Source organism: Tenebrio molitor, chromosome 1 (assembly GCF_963966145.1).
Source record: "Tenebrio molitor chromosome 1, icTenMoli1.1, whole genome shotgun sequence".
In the NCBI taxonomy this organism is placed as follows: Eukaryota; Metazoa; Arthropoda; class Insecta; order Coleoptera; family Tenebrionidae; genus Tenebrio; species Tenebrio molitor.
Window position 1 is genome coordinate 368,575 of NC_091046.1, and position 18,198 is coordinate 386,772.

Here is an 18,198-nt window from a genome sequence, read left to right on the forward strand (position 1 = left end):
ATGTGGGTTGCATTTTCAATTCCGTCGGGCTCATTATTACTCGTGAAATAGCCTGTATGTCGTAAAAACTTAAACAAACGTCTTATTTTTTAAATTACTGGTGTACTGAAATCACATTTGATTCTTTCAAAATTTTTGCTTAGCAACATATCTTTTTTGAGTAATTGTTTACTTTAACTACTTCTGGAATTTTCGCGTTTTTTCTGGCTAGACAGCCTCAGGGCGTTCTCCTACATCGTTTTCCACCACTCAAACCTTGTGCAAATGAATTTTTCTTACCCTTTAAAAATACTAAGACATTGGCGCGACCTTGACGCGACTTTGAAACACAACAAGAGACAAAAAAAGAAATTTGCACAAGGTTTGAATGGTGGGAAACGATCTTGGAGGACGCCCTGAGGCTGTCTAGCCAGAAAAAACGGGAAAATTCCAGAAGTAGTTAAAGTGAACAATTACCCTTTTTTGTGCTTACTTTCAACAGAAATAACAAAACCAGCCTTTTAGTGGCTGGTTTGTAGAAAATATTTTCTACAAATTCTTGATATTTGTTCCAATAAAAACATCTTGGATAAAAAATCAATTTCAGACAATTTAGGAACGATGTAAAATAGCATTTTATGAAAAACATATCTATCAACAGAACATAAACAACATCCGCCTCTGCTAAAAGGAAACCAAATTAACAAATTTGAAATAACGTCACATAATTGAAACGTAGAGATGTCGCCATCTCTGGGGAAATCTAACGTCCCCTGCTAAAAGTTTATGAATAAAAAATACTCTTTGATGCGATAGTAAAAGGAAATTAAATTTACACTTCTTAAAGTCCTATTCTTTCAAATATTCTGTTAAATTATTAACTTCTTAACTTACCTTGTTCTACTTCTTGGACGCCGGCCTACTCCATTATTAAATCTGTGTAACTTATTCTGAAATTTCATTTAAGACAAAATATTTTGTTTAGCAGAAGCTACCGCAATTACTGTCGCTGGCCAAACTACCTCTCGACTTTGTTTATTACGTTTAATTATTACATCGTAAAGAGAGTGATCGTGTTAATTGCCACCTGTGGTCTTCTATAAATAATCTTATGCCTCGTCTGCTCTACGTTATCCTTATTTGACCCCGATCCTGCGAGTAAATTGGGTGACATGCGTGTGTTTTATTGCCCCTCTACGGTTGCGTTAAATGGTTTTTCCTAACTTAATTGAATTTAAATTAAGTGTAAAATTGACATGCTACTGAATTCTTGTTTGAACTGAATCCAATTTAATCCCACTTGACAGACGAGTCGTTCACAATAACGCTAGATTTAGATTCCAATTTAAACCAGTTACAATTTCACGTCGTCAGATATTAGTGGGCACTTTATTTATTTTTGCAGCCTCAAAACTTACCGGCAAGGGTTTATTAGAAGGATCGAGGAGACTGTCGGCAACAGAAATACGACCATCTCTTACTACTTTTTGCAGTACTAAACAATACGATCCCAACAGTTTGTCAGAGAAGAGACGATTTCGAGAGTACAGTTCGACCAGAAGTAACTCATTCTCTTCAATAGACCTCGCCACTGGCCAGTCAAAAATCTGAAATAAAACACATTTTAATCTTTGTCGGTTACATTTTTTTTAAACAAATTTACGCGGTCGTGTGGTATTTTTATTGCTAATAACTCTTTTTTTTACCTCCTAAATACTCGTATGTGGATTTAACGAGTACGAGTGACATAAATAAAGTGCAATTTTATCGGAGTAATATTTTCGTTCTCGTTCTCGATAAGAACAAGATGGATCGGTTTGCGCACTTTGTAGGTCGTACTCACTTTTTTAGACAAAGGCCTATCGATCCAAGGAGGTATTTATAGTAATTAGTTGTAGCATTCATTAGTACAATTTTATTTAGTTGTCTGTTATTGGTTTAGTCAAAAGACTTTCCAATGTTTCCTACGAAAAGGTCATCGAGAATTGTGGCTTCTAGAAGCAGTAATAAAAATAATAACAGTAATAATACCAGTTACCTGCTACTCCACAAAGAAAAAAGGAGATATAATATAAACTTAACTAAAATTAAGCAGTGACATGAAATTGATAAAATACTCGTAGTAATAATTGTAATTTATGGTTTGTTTGTACACTTTGTGTGATACTAATTTTTTTTAGAAGTTTCCAATTAGAATTACACAAACTACAACTGTAGAACTTTTTTTCTTTGACAAACATCGTTCATTTAATATTAAGCACCAGTGCTCTGAAATATTCATTGTTAGTAGTCACGCTCGACCATCAATGAAAATAAAGAAAAGAGTTTAATGGATTTCCTCCAAGACTTTGAATATTTAATATGACGTGACTTTCTTGAGACTGTAAGCATTGTAAAAAAACGAGAAAACATTTTATCAAGATTACTGTACGTCCAATTCAGAAGTTTCACAGTTCTCGAGATACTCTTTAAATAACAGGTAACTTATTTAGTTAGTCCTTAAAAGTAGTCCTTAAAACTATTGTCCAAAACGTTAAAATGTTTAAAATTCATTTGATTTATTTATTTGTTAACCAAAAACTTTTTTCGAATCTGCTGCATTAATTAAAATTTTGACAAAGTGATGTTAATTGTCCTCTATAAATGAAAAGCTTTCATCAATGGTTGGAACATAACAATTTTATTGTAACCTCAGGAAAATTATTTTATTTTTCACTTTAGTATAATTGCATGATAACTCCTAGGATACGAAATACGTAAACATGTCCATAACAACCGGGGAATAAAACAGGGCGTAAGAAGAATAAGCTGGCGTAATGAATTCATAACGCCTTCATCAATTCATAATTGCAAAGATGTCAATTTTTAAAGAACACGTATAGCGAAAAATAAAATCTTGTATGCACCACGGCGTCACCGAATGATTACGCCCATCGAACGATATCCATCTCTCGGGCTAAAGCCCTCGAGCTGGATTCATCGTTCTCCGGGCGTAAACATCGTTGTAACGCCCTTGGTGCATAAATAGCTATTTCAACTTATTTTATATTTATATTTAATGACTCAACGTAATTTTACAAGTCAGTCGATGTGAGAAATGTTTGGTTGCTTTACAATTAACATGAGTAAAGACTGCTTATAAATCAATATTTTCATACATAAAAATTACAACTATGACAAAAATGACTAATCAATGATTGTAAAAAAAGCGCCAGAAGAGAAAAACCACCAATTATAATTAATATATGTACTAAGAAAAAAAATTAGGAAGTTTCTACCTGGTCAACAACAATGATGTCTCCTCCAGCATCGTCCAAAATTTTGGTCAAGTGAGAAACTCCTGCAACAAAAACAAATTGAGTTAAAATTAAGAAGATAACATTAACTTTCGGAAATTGAAAGACTCGAGTAGGGAGCATAATAATTATTTCAGTAAAATGACATTAGTTCATAATTAATTAGTAGACTAGCAGCGGTTCAATTAGGGAAACATGGAACTAAGTACATTGCGCATGAATCAATAAGTAAATGCAGTAAATAATAATAATTTACGTCAAATAAAATACCATGAATAAGGAAACTCCTACAAAATGTTTGACTCAATTTAAGATTTATGAAAGATGCGAAAAATTTGGGTCGTCAAAGAACTTCTTTAATGTCAATAAAATTATAAGAATAAGAAAATCGACTTAACTGTCTTATTCTTGTGTTTTAAAGTACATAATATTTGATTGCCATATGTCCGTATGGAGAATTCGAAAAACGAATAAACGTCTATACCGAATGTAATGATCTTGTTTAGAACACTCATCAAATCGAATCCTAACCAAACAACAAATCTGGAGATTATTTTAAGAGCGAACACGGTTTCCATCTTTCTAACTCAATCTTTTAACGTAAAAAACCACGTCGCTTATGATTTACCTTCTTGAAAATTGTAATTCAATTGTGATTTCCGTTTCTCTTCGTATGAGATAATATGTGAGTACTATATTTTCATTTTCCTTTGGATAATATTTGGAAGCAATCCATATTTAAATAATGAACTGAATAATTCAGTTCTTTTAAAAGGTACCTAATTTTGTAAATCCATTAGCAACGTATGATCTGAATGATGCTTGAAGGCAGGTCACGTTTTTGGATCATTTATATTTTAGTTCTATTTTTAAATAAAATGAAGTTTAAAAATAACGTATTTTTCTCTTTGTCCATAATTTTCGCTTTTGAAACAAATAAATCGAAACAGTCAACAAACAACAATGTACACTGGTGTGAATAGAACTAAATCACACAACGGTGTTGTTCCATTGTTCGCCTTACTGATAGACGTTCAGATGAAATTATTGATAAGTGTTCATAAAGCTGTGTCACGCATATAGTTCCAGTCAATAAATGTTATCTACTTTTCAATAAAACCAAAAAAATTTTCATGTAACAAGAACGCTCAGTCCATTAGGGAATACAAGAACGACTGTTTTTGAGAAACTTAATAAAACATTATCGAATAAATATAAAATTTAGTTAGGCTCGGAAATGTCTTTAGCTATCGTTAATCCTTTGCCGCCTGTACGTTGACCAAAAAATAAATAAAAGTTAATAACAAGTGTAAAAATAAGACATTTAACTGAAACAGAATACATTTTAATTTAAAAAAAATAAAAAGCCTAAACGTGAAATACATCATTTCTATGCTAAAAAAAATGTTCAAAATGACGGCGATTTGGGCATGTGTTACATCACTGAATTCACAAAAAAATACTCTTTTCAAAAATATTAAATTTGACCCCCCGTGCTATTTAAAAAAAATCAAGTTAGCCTTGTATTTTCAAAATAAATGATGTTATAAAATTGAAAAAAATCTCGTATGATAGAATTTAAACACTTCTAATTCTCTGTCAAATTGCAAAGAGCTCTGCTAAATCGTTCTGAAAATATTTACCCATACTTTTTAGCGACCCTGTATAACTAAATTTGAAAACGTTTTCATTAACTCTCAATAAAGGCAGAAATGTTTCCATTATTTCCGATGTACTTCTTCTCTTTCCGCTCTCATTTATAATAATACATAATTTGATTACGTAGTCAATTTCTTTCTTTAATTGATGACTTCCGATTTTTACTTCCCTTGAACAATTAATTGCTAAGTGATTCGTCCTACTTTGAAAAATGAATCGACTTAGAAGCAATCTACACTGCGCCGCAAAGTTAACGCATAATTTAGAAAATTAATCGTATTTCTTTTCAGAAAATTTTTCACTGCCATTTGGAAACCAAAAATGTTCATTCGCATTATCTTAAAGTTTAGATCCGATACTAACCACTTTTCATAATGCATCATTTAAAATTTAAATTTACAGGCATTTTTAAAGTTTTTACACAGTATGCGCTAATTTTGCGGCGCAGTGTAGTTATTATGCAACTTTATGTTTTTCTGGGAAAATAATTTCGAATTTTACACCCTTTATTTATGCGCTATGTCTAAGAAAGATGGTGGAATACGCCCAGTTTCAATTAGATCCACTTTTAGACACCATGCATCGAAATTAAAACGTTATTATCTTTCTGACGAGATTTCAAATTACCTTAAACCAAAACAACTTGGTTTCGGTACACGGTACCAGAAGTGGTTGCGAAGCAGCTGTGCATTCCGTAAAATCATATTTAACTAATAATAATTCTTGAGCCTAAGTTTTTTTGAAGATTGACGTTAAAAATGCTTTTAATTCTGTTGATCGTGACTCCCTGCTGATAATGGTTATCAACAAGATTCCGCTGATTTATCCTTATTTGTGGTAATGTTACTCTTCTCGTTCATCTTCATATCTGATTTACAATGGAAGTTTAATTTATTCCCAAGTTGGTTGTCAACAAGGCGACCCCCTTGGTCCTGCTATATTCAGCTTATCAATTCATCCGATTATTGAAAAACTTTCGTCGCATCTTAATGTTTGGTATCTGGATGATGGTGCATTAGGAGGTTCAGCTGAAAGTGTTTTAAACCATTATACATAGTTGAATTCGAAAATCTTGGACTATCATCGAATTACTCTAAACGTGAATTATTCCTCTCTTCTCATGTTTCTGAAGAACGCAAAGTCGACATTTTGAAGAAATTTGAATCTCTTTCTCGAGAAATCCGATTCATCTTTGCAAAATATTTATCTTTACTTGGTTCGCCGTTATTTGAAGATGGAATGCCTGATTTTTTCTCAACAGTTTTGGGAAAATTCGACTTATTATTGAAAATATCGCTAATATAAAATTACATATGGCTTTATTTCTGCTACGTCATTGCTTTTGGACTTCGAAACTTAACTACTTTTTTCGTTGTTATCCCTTTTGGAAATTCAAAAATTATTGATCAACCTTGGAAAAAATTTTTAACATAAAATTATCTTCAGATTCTTGAAGATCTTGGAATCAAGCATCACTTCCGTTGGATTTTGGTGGCCTAGGTATTCGTTCAATGACTGATTTATCTTCAGTAGCATTCCTTGCTTCTATACATTCTTCAATTGCTGTCATCGTTTGTATACTCTCCCCTTTACATAATATCTTTGAGATCAAATATTTGTCAGAAGCTGTGGATTGTTGGAAGCTACTCTGTCCCGGCATTCTGATACCTAATTTATTTGCGTGTTAGCAATCGTACAATTTTACACATTGTCTACAAAACCCGAAAAAAAACAACAATAATAACTTTTGCCGCCTTTTCTATAGAAATATTTGATCCATGGAGCTCAGATGCCAAAGAGGTATTTAAAGATTTAATCAAGTTGCTTCTTGAAAAATCTAGTGTTTCCCAATTATTTCCAGCAAAAAATTAGTATTGCTGTTCAAAGGGGAAATGCTGCTAGTGCTTTGGGAACTCTCGCCAAAAGCTCAGGAAGTTTTTTTATTTGTTTTGAAATTTAGTTTAGTTGTTTAATGTGTAAAATTTTCCAAATATTGTACAAATCTAGATAGTTATTGAATTAACAAACATTTACATTTAGAAATGCGATACACTCAAATATGAATTAATTAAGTTGATCTAAAGGCATCAAGAAAATTTTAATTGTATAGTTTTTTGTTCAGATGCACACCTGCTAAACTACAATGAGATATAATCGTAAAAGATAAATGGTAATACGAGTATGCGATGATCACACGCACTTGGTGTAAATAATTAAAAAGAACTTGCGCATATCCACGTTTCATACATTATACCACCACGCCTGTGTGCAATGCAGGGACTTTTGCATATGAAATTTTGTGAGTTTTTGTGACAATATGCTAACCAGTCCCGAATTTGGGTTGCTTTTCAATTTCAAATTCGTCAAATAAAAATTATGGATCAAATAAAACTATTAGTCATGAGTAATATCATATTGTGTTGCTCAAGAGGTGAAGGTTAATCGATTGCATTAAACCTGATATTGCGTATGTAATTAGCTACATAATCCTAAATCCAATCATGTAACATGTAACGTTGTCGAGATAATAAATTGCAAACTTAGACGCACGTCTTCGCGCTTTAAAACTTATCGAGCTTAATTCAGAGGGGTATAGATACAATTTTTGTACTAAACGATTTTCTACAAGGAATAATTAAGAACAACCGATTCCCAGATGATGACTAATTGCTTGGTTGAGTTGATCATATAAAAAAATTCTGTCGGTTTCGATCGAATTGCAAATTAGGTCCACAAGAAAGGATCCGCATCTATAATTAAAAGCATAACCTTCGCTCTTTAAACCAATATTAGGTCAGGCTTGCAAGTACGGAAACGTGAGGGCCTCCGTTAGTCATTTCATAAATTCTTCAGAAAATTTCTGATAATAAAAATGCCGTTCCGAGATGATAAATGTGATGGATGTTGGAGAAGAACGACTTACAGCTTCTTACCACATTTAACTGAAAGTAAGAGAAATGTAAATATATACGTATAAAAGACGTTAATAGATAAAAATACGAAAATCACGAACTTGAATTAAGTTTTAACAAAATTATCTACTATCCAGAAAATATCAAATATTTTAGAGATAAAAATGAAATGTTTTGAAAAGTGTTTCGTAAAATGGTGGATGCGCCGGGATCAAAATTGCACACGACAGATTTGCCTCGTCTTAAACCCTTTCGGTCGTTATGACAAATTAATTCTAGGTATCTCGTATTTATGAAAAGAGTGACGGGTGTTGAATTCGGGGAAAATAATGTAGGCCGGGATGGTGTGAAACCTGGCACAGAGGCAATATAGTTGATTAACTTCCTCCACAATGCAAGATACGTCATAAACTCAGTAATTTCAGGTCACGTCGCATCTTTTCTATCAGAATAATGTCTTTGTATGTTTAAAAATGTAAATGGTTGTTTATTCCATACTAATAGAATTATAAAAATAGATAAATTGTTGTGATTCGATAAAACCGTATGAAAATCCTTTGAAGTTTTTCTACGTGCTCTGGATACAACTAGATTATTTATGCTGAGTTCAATATTGGAATGTTCTTTGAAATTTGATTAGAGAGTTCTTTCGACTTCTTTTTCAATCCGACGATGAATCTTAATCAAACATTACGAGACGACTAACTGGAGAAGCTTTTAAATCCAGTTAAATGTCGAACTAATTGTGGGAAAATTCAAATTGCATTCTCTTAAATCTCTTAGCTATTTAGCTATTTCCTATTTCACAACTTCACAAACGTCAATAACTTAGATAAAACTATTACAATTTATTAGTAATTTTACACAATTCTTTGCTACTATCTAGTTTTACTTTCATTATTGTACAGGGTTATTATAAATGTTTTTAACATCTAGTTGGCGTAGCGGCGCACCTATGGAAAGCGCACAGCCACCTACGATGTTAGAAACATTTACAGTATGGAAATTAAGTAACGCATCAATTCAGTAATTCCGTTGATATTAATTATTTGGAAAAAATCTTGAAGGGGTATAGCGATTTTAACTTCACCAATATTTCAGCCTATTTTCAGTCTCTTACGTCTTTTGTTTTTCATGTTATGACGTCATCGTCGTCTACTTTTTTTTAATAACAACAAGAACAAATTTTCAATATGTTATATTTCAAATATTAAAAATTCATTAAATTGGGAAACATTATCTAGTTGCCGGTGTATAAAAGGAAAAACCATTAGTTACGACTGTCAGAATGACACAATTTATAAATGTCACAATAAAGTAAAGTCCATTCAAAAATCAAAAAACCACCACCTGTTCATATTGTTTTATTAGCAGCACGTTTCATTTATTTGTTGATTCTTATTATTTTTAATTAAACATGACCAGAAAAACAAGACATTTAATAAAGACTTAACCTCAAAATTACAATTCTCACAAAATTTTACACTAAACAGCGTTGCCGATAGTAATTTTCGAGGAAAATGCGACGTTGGTGGTTTTTTGATTTTTGAATGGACCATTGTGGTGCTAATGACCTATCTGTCACTGTGATAAGTAATAAGAAATGTCATGAAAAATGTGTGTTATTTGCACCACAATGGTTTTTTGATTTTGGCACAGCGTTTAAATGTTATTAGTTTACTTTTTCTAAATTAGAAAAACTAAAAATAGTACAATTGAGCGAAAAACAGAGAATTGAAGTGTTAATGATGATTGGTTATGGCGACAGAGCTAAGACACATCAAGAAGTGTGTCAACTTTTTAGAGAAAAATACCCCGATCAGCCAATAAATCAATCAACAATTAGTAGGATTGAAAACAAATTTCGGAAACATGGCGTTGTAAAGAATCTTTCAAAAACTGGACGTCCGGTGACATTAAATGAAGACGCACAACTTGATGTGCTACTAGAAATTGAAAACAATCCACATTCAACTAGTAGAAGCATTGCTTTGGACCACAAATACCATAATATAAGCCCCACTTAAATTCTAAAACTTTTGAAAGTTCAAAAATTCCGCCCATATAAGCTGCAATTGGTTCATGAGTTGGCAGAAGATGATTTTGATTGATATAGGTTTGAGTTTTCGTATAGAACCCAAGGTTCATAAGCTCCGTTCGGTTTATTGAGTTTTTTTTTTTTGGATTTCATTCTAGTCAGGGAACACTTACTTAATGCGTGATCGACAGACTCTGTAGTAAAAGTTTAGTGTATTATGACGTTACGAGTAACTTTTGTGGAGGGAAAACATTCGAACTATTAGGTAAATTAGTCAGTTCTACTAACCTTGATATCAACGGAATTACTGAATTTGTGCTTACTTAATTTCCACATTGTACCGTGTGAGCACAAGTACTGATTGAGTTGGCAATAAATTCTGGTGAGTTTTGGTGACTTTTATGTCATGTTCCAACGAGAAAACCATTTTATTAATAAAAGATTACAAAAACCAAGACGTTTAAATTTGAAATGTATACCAGGTGTCAATATTGTCAATAAAACAAACCGAAATAGGTACAATTCACAGTCTTGAAAATTTTATGTAAAATTTTTTTTTGCCAGCTGTAACAGTTATTGTTGCTCACCCTGTATAATAACTCTATATGTGTATACACGTGTAATACGTACATATTGTATTGGTCTGAACCTAATTAATTAAGTTTACTTAATTAATTCTAATGGGAAACGTAAAACTGCAATGGATTTCTGAAATGAGCTGAACTTTCGTGTTTTACTGGGAAGAAAAATACTTTCCTCTGCATTGGCAATATTTTCCCTTTTATGAAATGTTAAACACAGCGTTCAAGAAAATTCAATTTCACTAGATTTCTATGATAGTTGTTCCGTAAGATATGTATTTACTCGTATATTATGAAAATATTTTTCTTTTACAAAAATATCATTTATTATATTGTAATTACACAATTCTTGCGCTGTGTTGTTGTTATCAAAGTTTGATATAAAATTAATTTAGAACTCTATGCAAACTCGAGCTTTGAGCGAAATGTTCTTCCATGATGAATTATTCCATCCAAGATTTTCACCTTTGATCTTCCAGTGTGAATATTTCTACAATTATTCAGTTAAATACCTAAGCCAAACGAATTTAGTTAATAATTGGCGCTTTGTTCAACATATCAAAAATGTATCGAGAATAAACGTTGTAAAAAAGATCTATTTTAAATAAATATCAGTATCGAAACAATTCGAATCGCATTTTTAACTTTTATTCTGTCATTAGGTACATCGAATATCACAGGAAAAATTTTAATCAATCGGGGGAGGTACTCCCAATGATTTATTTTTATTTTCACGAATCGTTTTTTAGTGTTACAGCTTTAGGCAGTACAACACGAATAAGTGAAACAAAATATTTACCTACTTTTGACAAAAAAGTTGTAATTGTACGAGAAACGTAAATATTATACATAACTGTGTTTTGTAATTACAAGGTATATATGTATGTTTTTTGGTTTATCTTGATATCTTGCTACATCAGCTCCAATTTCATTTTAACATGCAAATCGTATACAACCCGCGAATAATTATTTTACTTCAAGAAGTCGATAATAGTCGCTTGCAAAACCAGTTTAGCTATGTGATCTACACTAGGAGTTGTTTTTTTATAAATAATTCCAAAAATATTAATATGTGAATTGTTGTTTGAGTTCAATCTTGTAGGCAAAAAATGTATTCCATTTTTTAGTCGAAGTTCAGACTAAATTAAATAAATATGGAAATTTCTAACTACATCCCCAAGTCCCCAAGGAATCGTTCGCCAACTTTATCAAAATGGAACCAAGCATTGCACGAACTTCAACTAAAATGTACTTTCCAAACACATTCAATACCATTTTTATAATTAGTTTTACATAAGGGAACATTATTAATTAACAATCACTTACAAATTTACAAGATGACGCATTTTCTGCTGCATTCACTTAACCAATGAACAGACAAATTAAAGAAAAATATATGAATTTGAGCATTAAAAGCAATAGTAAAAACAAAGACTTTTAAAATCGATGATGTCTGACCTAGTTGAAAAATCTCTTTTCAAACAGGTTGCTGCGTTGATAATAATGCAACAAACAGTTGAAGTCAGGTCAACACCTGCACATACAGAGAAAAATTTAATGACTCACGTAGTTATTCTGTTAATTTATTTTTCATATATTGTTTTATATTGTTCTGATTTCTTGTCATTATTTTCTTATTTTTTGACAGTTTTCTAGAGAAAATTTTGTATGTAGTAACACGAGATAGAAATTGTTTTCGTATATATGAGGCGCACTGTTAATGTAGAAAGAAAATAAAATAGCCGTAACAATATAAAACAACAAAAGCTCTTTTACAATCGATTTGTCGCTGGGTCTCTTTTGTGTTAAATTAGATAGAACTCTGTTTTCCTACAGATATGTTTAAAAACAGATGAACTTTCCAAAGAAAAATCTTTCATTCATATTTACCCCCATTAACTTCTGCTTTTCTTCGAAACAGACTATAGTCGGTGAGGAATAAATTACAATATTTTATAATTTCTTAATAAAACAAACAACGTTGCTTACTTACCTCTAAATTCAACTTTGGCCAACTTTTCCCCTTTACATCTAGCTATCTTGAATTGTTTCAGTTTAACGGAAAGCGACATGATGAACACGCGCGCCTTTTTCCCGAACCACTACCAAATCCTGCCGTGGACGCAACAGGACTTGTTGCAGTCCTGCCACTGCTGGCAGCAGGAACGCCTGCCGATGGCAAGGAATGTCGCGCAGGACTTTTAGAGGTTCCTGCGTATTATTAATATATTCTGCCAGGTCAAAGCTAAAAAGTAGAATTTCGTGCGGAAAACAGTTCTTTCTCATTGAAATGCTTTTATACGTAGACTCGCATTCGGGCAGAACAATATTATTTAACCGACTTTTAGATGTTGCTAATGTAATACGGAGATCACACGATAAGGGATTCAAGAGACGTTGTTGGTATTTTCATGGCGGAATATTATACAATGCACTCGAGAATCCGCCCTGTAAAAATAAGAATTGCGTCCCGTTTCCACCCACATGTCACATTATACAGCGTAGAGGTCTTGTTTTATTATTTTTTTACCAGAAGCTGAATGACATAATGAAAATTTACAATTTTTTCAAAGTTGTGATTAATAATTTACTAGAAACAGCATATTCCGATTATTTTACTTTCGGAATTCGGTAAAAGAAACATAGTTTCAATAAGGAACAAATTACGCGTAAATTTCAATGGAAATTATCATGGATAACGAGATTAGATCCGAAAGAGTTGAAGAGTTTCATCCTGTCCTGAAGATGTGGTGACGTAAAAATCAGCTGAAGAACTCAATTTTCATGGGACTAGGTATGCATTGGCAATTTAAGAAGAAAATATCAAATTAAGTCAACATGAATTAGAAGAATTTATCTTCAACAAATAATTCTTCTCACTCGCTTGGAAAATAAGTCCCTCCTAACAATACATTATATTCCTTTACAAACTTCTTGTTTTTCTTTGTTAGAGTTTAATACTGAAAACTTATTTTATTGTAAAACTTATGAACTGAGTAAATATTAAATAAGAAACATAGGTAAGGTAGAAGAAAAAAATGCTAAAGGTTATTTACAATTCGTGACCGATTGTGAGAAGTCAATAGTCTACAAATAAGACCCCAAATCTGAAACAGATCTTTGTCTTAAATCTACACATCTGTCTAGGACTTTCTTTGAGTATTTAAACTATTATCATTCATTGGTCTTTGTTAGTCATGCAAGATTTTAAACAAACTTTTAAATAAATTAGAATATTTGTTCAAAGTTGTAAAAGATAATAAATACGAGTATGTATGTAGAAAGTTTCACGACGGAAAATCATAATTTTGAAAAAGACCATTTAAATAAACTTATTTAGTTAAACGCGACTGAAAATTCGCCGTACCTACAAGTATTTTACAGTAAACATCACCTCTTTGCAGACGTCCTTACAAACAATTTATAGGTTATTACAACTATCAAAAATTAATCTTGTTCGATACCTCACTAGAAAGTAAGTCTATATCCATAGTTATACTCCGTACGCACCTTTTTAAATTCTAGTTCCAAAACATAACGCAGTGAAAAATACTAAATTCTCCATCTCAATTGTTTCACGTTATGCAGAAAACCGTTGTAGCCTTGCAGATTAATTCCCGCCACACTTGTCTCCTGTGTCTGTCTTCTGTCAAAAAACGTGCAATCTATCAGCGTACGGAGTTTACCAGTGGGTGAAGGTTTCACTTTCGCTCACTGTCTTTCGCTCACTGATTTCGCTCACGCATAATTAAAATTCGATTTTATAAAAAAGAATTTGTATATTGAAAAAAATAACTACAACAATTTATCATTTTACATAATTCATCACAACGACAGCCACTGAATATGTCCATCATTAGTAGGTACAACTTTCTGAAGGAGGATCCACTTTTGGTTCGCCGCTTCCAGTAAAAACTTGCCAACATCGTTTTTTGAAAAAATCGCAGCTTTTTTGGCTGATCGTTTCTACATTTTGTTTTCAAAAAGGAGGTAAGACTGCTGAACTCGTACCATTTATTATATGAAATTAAAACAACTAATCGCTTATTAAAAAACCTCTTACCTGGGGATGTCAACATTTTAAAATACAAACAGTGTACGAACACGCAATTCGCGTGAACAAAAGCTTTACCTTCCTCTCTCGTACTGTAAATAACTATTCTTGTTCCATATTCATCACACATTTTTATTTTTTAATTCATCTTATGTACTCGTATGTACTGTCGCGAGCAATAAATTTTGGTCGTCAATGTCATTTCAAAATTTGGTTAGATTGTCACAAAGTGTCAAAAAAATGAGAAAAAAATGACAATTAATGTCATACAACATGATGATAGGTTATGATATTTACGACTGTTTTACAATTGAGCATTTTTGATTGTGTCAGAGAACGACCTTGACGACCAAAATTTATTGCTCGCGACTGTACTATGGTGGCCAAAAAATTTTAGCCGTCACTATCTTGACATTTATGTAAAGTGTAAATAAACCTTTAGGAACCGTAACCCCACTTTCGATTCTTGTACATTTTTAGAAATGTCTAAAAAATGTTGATTCTTGTACATTTTTAGAAATGTCTAAAAAATGTTGACCAAGATTTCGTGTAGTATATTTTACACTGTAGAGTGTAGACAATAAGGTGTACTGTATAGTTTTGAAATTAACTGTACCTACAGTCGATTGCAAAATGTTAAATACACAAAAATTCCAAGAAGGAAACAAAGACTACTCGTATGTTCTACTTTTTCTTAAGGTTTTTTGTTTGTATGAATAGTATATTTCAAACCAAGGTAAGAAAGTGGTTTCTTGCAGACCGCAGGCAAAGATTATAAACCGAGCCGTAGACGAGGTTTGTAAGTGCCTAAGGTCTGCAAAGACACTTTCTTAACAAGGTTTGAATACAATTTTTTTCCCTACCGGCACAACTTTGTTGAAAAAAGTCAAAAAAGATGGTTATATTCGTGATTAAAACGAAAATTTTGAGAATTGAATAGTAGGCTGTGTTATTTGTTTAATTAACTTGTCATCGCATTTGAAGATTTGAAGTTTGTTCGAAAATTTGATATAAACAGGGTAAAGTAATCTACCTACCTAGCTTATCTGTTTATTTTCCAGATTATATGATTGACCTACCAACTTACTTCATTGAATTGGCTTTCATTTATCAATAACTTATTTCACTTTTGACACTTTTGACATTTGTATTTTGGTACAGTTTTACCATAAACATTTCATGATTAACTTTCTTACCTTAGCGAGAAAGTTGAATTTTCTCACCTCAAATGAGGTATCCACAGCCTACATTTCTAACCGGTAGGGAGAAAAATTAATTTCATAGTTTATTTGTTTAATGATGGTTTGTTCTACGAATTGAGAAGATACTTCAAACTATTTTATGTAGAGAAAATGTTATCCGAAAGATTAGAATTGGGTGATGGTGATGGTCGGGCGAGACAGGAATTTACTTAGGGGGTTGGGGTAAGGGGTGGTTTTTCCAACAACTTCAGCTACCTTGAACTAACTATAACTCCTCTACGCTATAACTAAATACCCAGATGCTCAGTTGAAGAATTAGGTGAAAAATATCGTTCGTTAGAAAACCACTACAGTAAAATTGAAATGGTAAAAATTGGAAAACCGAAGCAAAATTGAAACGCCAACTTTACTATTAAATCGTAAATAACAGTCCGTATCATTAAGTAGCGTTCGAACATTGTAATATATCACAGTCGATGTTAACGGTCCGTCAATTGCAACGAAACCCCTATTCGCCATTATGTACAATTCGACGTTTTTATTTAAAGAATAACTTTGTTGGCTTTAGCGAAATTTATTTTACGTTTACGTAAAATATCTTGCTATTGACGTCCCAACAAGCAATATTTTTCACGTTTTACTTTTTGAAATAATATTAACTTCTGTTCTATTTAACATTTACTACACGGATCATCGTAAATCAACAATTTCGATCTAGAATATCCTCTTTTTCTGTGATTTGAACGATACAGAATCGTAAAATGTGTTGAAAACTTTTTGGACGAAACTTAGTAGGTAGCTTGCAAAGAAGCTACATATTTGAATTTGTAGAGAATGCTAAACGACGATAAAATTCTTTCAATACGCAAAGAAAGAAAAACTTTAAACAAGATTTCTTCTCTTACAACATTCCGGATATCAAGATTAGTTGCTTCATATTAGGTATGAAGTTTGAAGGAGGACCGGAAAATCTACACCATATACAGAGACAACGTCAACTACTTGAAACTGCTTTTAACAGAAGATGACAGAGTGGACGCGGCCGTGGACGGCAATAATATAGGTACTCCACGTGGCGGTCATTACGGAGAGGTACGGCCAAAACTGGACAAAGGAGCATTATCAAATTTCCTTTTCAGAAAAAAGATCTTCAACTACTTGATGCGCGAACAACTTATTCCCATCGATGCAATCAACGCAGATGGCCACAAACCGCTGTTTTTATCTTTGAAAAACGTTGATCAGTACTTTTACGATAAAACTAGTGGAGAAGGGTGCAGATCCCAACATTTCGGATCATCAAAACGCGACTCACATTGGAGTGTCCTCGCCGAATTCCGAAAAACCAGCAAGAAACTTATCGAAAACGATGCCGACTTAAATCGCCAAAACGAAGATTTTCAACCTGTACGTTTACGACGAGAATAAGTCGTACTTTATTTAAAAAAAATCAATCAGAAGCCTCTGAAGTTTATCGAGAACGTTAAAGTTATCCTGAACAGTGAATTACGTGACGACGCTGTAAAATTCTTTCAGACGGCAAGAACCATAGTCGACGCGCTCGACGCTTTAGTTCCTTCTGTGTCCATAAACAGTTTAATTTATTGTCTGTTGAGTTACGGCATGGACCTGTGCGAGGCCGACCTCCACACCATCTACAAGATGTACGGTTACTCGGACTTTTTCGAGATATTACTCTTCATCGAGGTCAGGTTCAATCTGCACGAGTTCTTGTACAGGGTTCACCCGGTGGTCCTCATGATACACGACGTTACCACGTACAGTGGCGAGCACGGAATTTCGCACACATTGGTCATTTGAAATGACCAATGTGTGCGAAATTCCGTGAAATGACTCATTTCACTGGCATAATTTTATTAAAATGCGATACTGGCGACAGTTTCGTGCCAGTTTAGGTGAAACATCAGTCATGATCACATATATCATGATTGATTATAATGACAATAAAGCTTAGACTAGATAGTTTTTTTTAATGACATACAAATTGGTGTGCGAAATTCCGTGCTCCGCACTGTACATTCGAGACACGGAATTTCGGGCTGTCAATATACCGTCAAAAAATGTAAAATAAGCTTTACATTATTAACCTCAATTTTACCGTTTGCGACGATTTTGATTGACATGCGATTGACGTGAACAGAAAATTAATTTCAAAATTTGACTTTTGAATGTCACGTTGACAATAAAGACTGATTTACATTGCAATTTTTTGAAGTGACAGAAAAATGATGCCCAAAATTCCGTGTCTCTATCTGTACATTGACGCCATTGCTGATAATTTTCATTTGTTTCCCGTGCCCACTTTGTATGAGTTGTTGTGCATTTCGGCACACCGTGAACTTGCCTTGCAGTCGAACATCCCAGCATCCCACTGCTAGTGGACAAGGCCACGCCTGAACGCATAGTCACCAAATAACGTCGAAAGTTCGGGACAGTTTTTCGGAATCGTAAAACGG

At 32.9% G+C, this 18,198-nt stretch overlaps 1 protein-coding gene across 1 annotated transcript in view; it reads right to left on the reverse strand.

Annotated features, from left to right (window-relative positions):
* The window catches only part of LOC138132910 (otoferlin-like), a 28,329-nt gene extending 15,730 nt beyond the window's left edge, over window positions 1-12,599 (reverse strand). Inside the window, exons 1-3 of the mRNA XM_069050988.1 lie at window positions 12,459-12,599; window positions 3,258-3,319; window positions 1,398-1,586 (exon numbers count right to left, since the gene is read on the reverse strand). Of these exons, the coding sequence (XP_068907089.1) occupies window positions 1,398-1,586; window positions 3,258-3,319; window positions 12,459-12,537 (330 nt within the window). The 5' untranslated portion in view covers window positions 12,538-12,599. The remainder of the gene's footprint in view (window positions 1-1,397; window positions 1,587-3,257; window positions 3,320-12,458) is intronic.
* Between the last annotated feature and the right edge of the window lie 5,599 nt (window positions 12,600-18,198).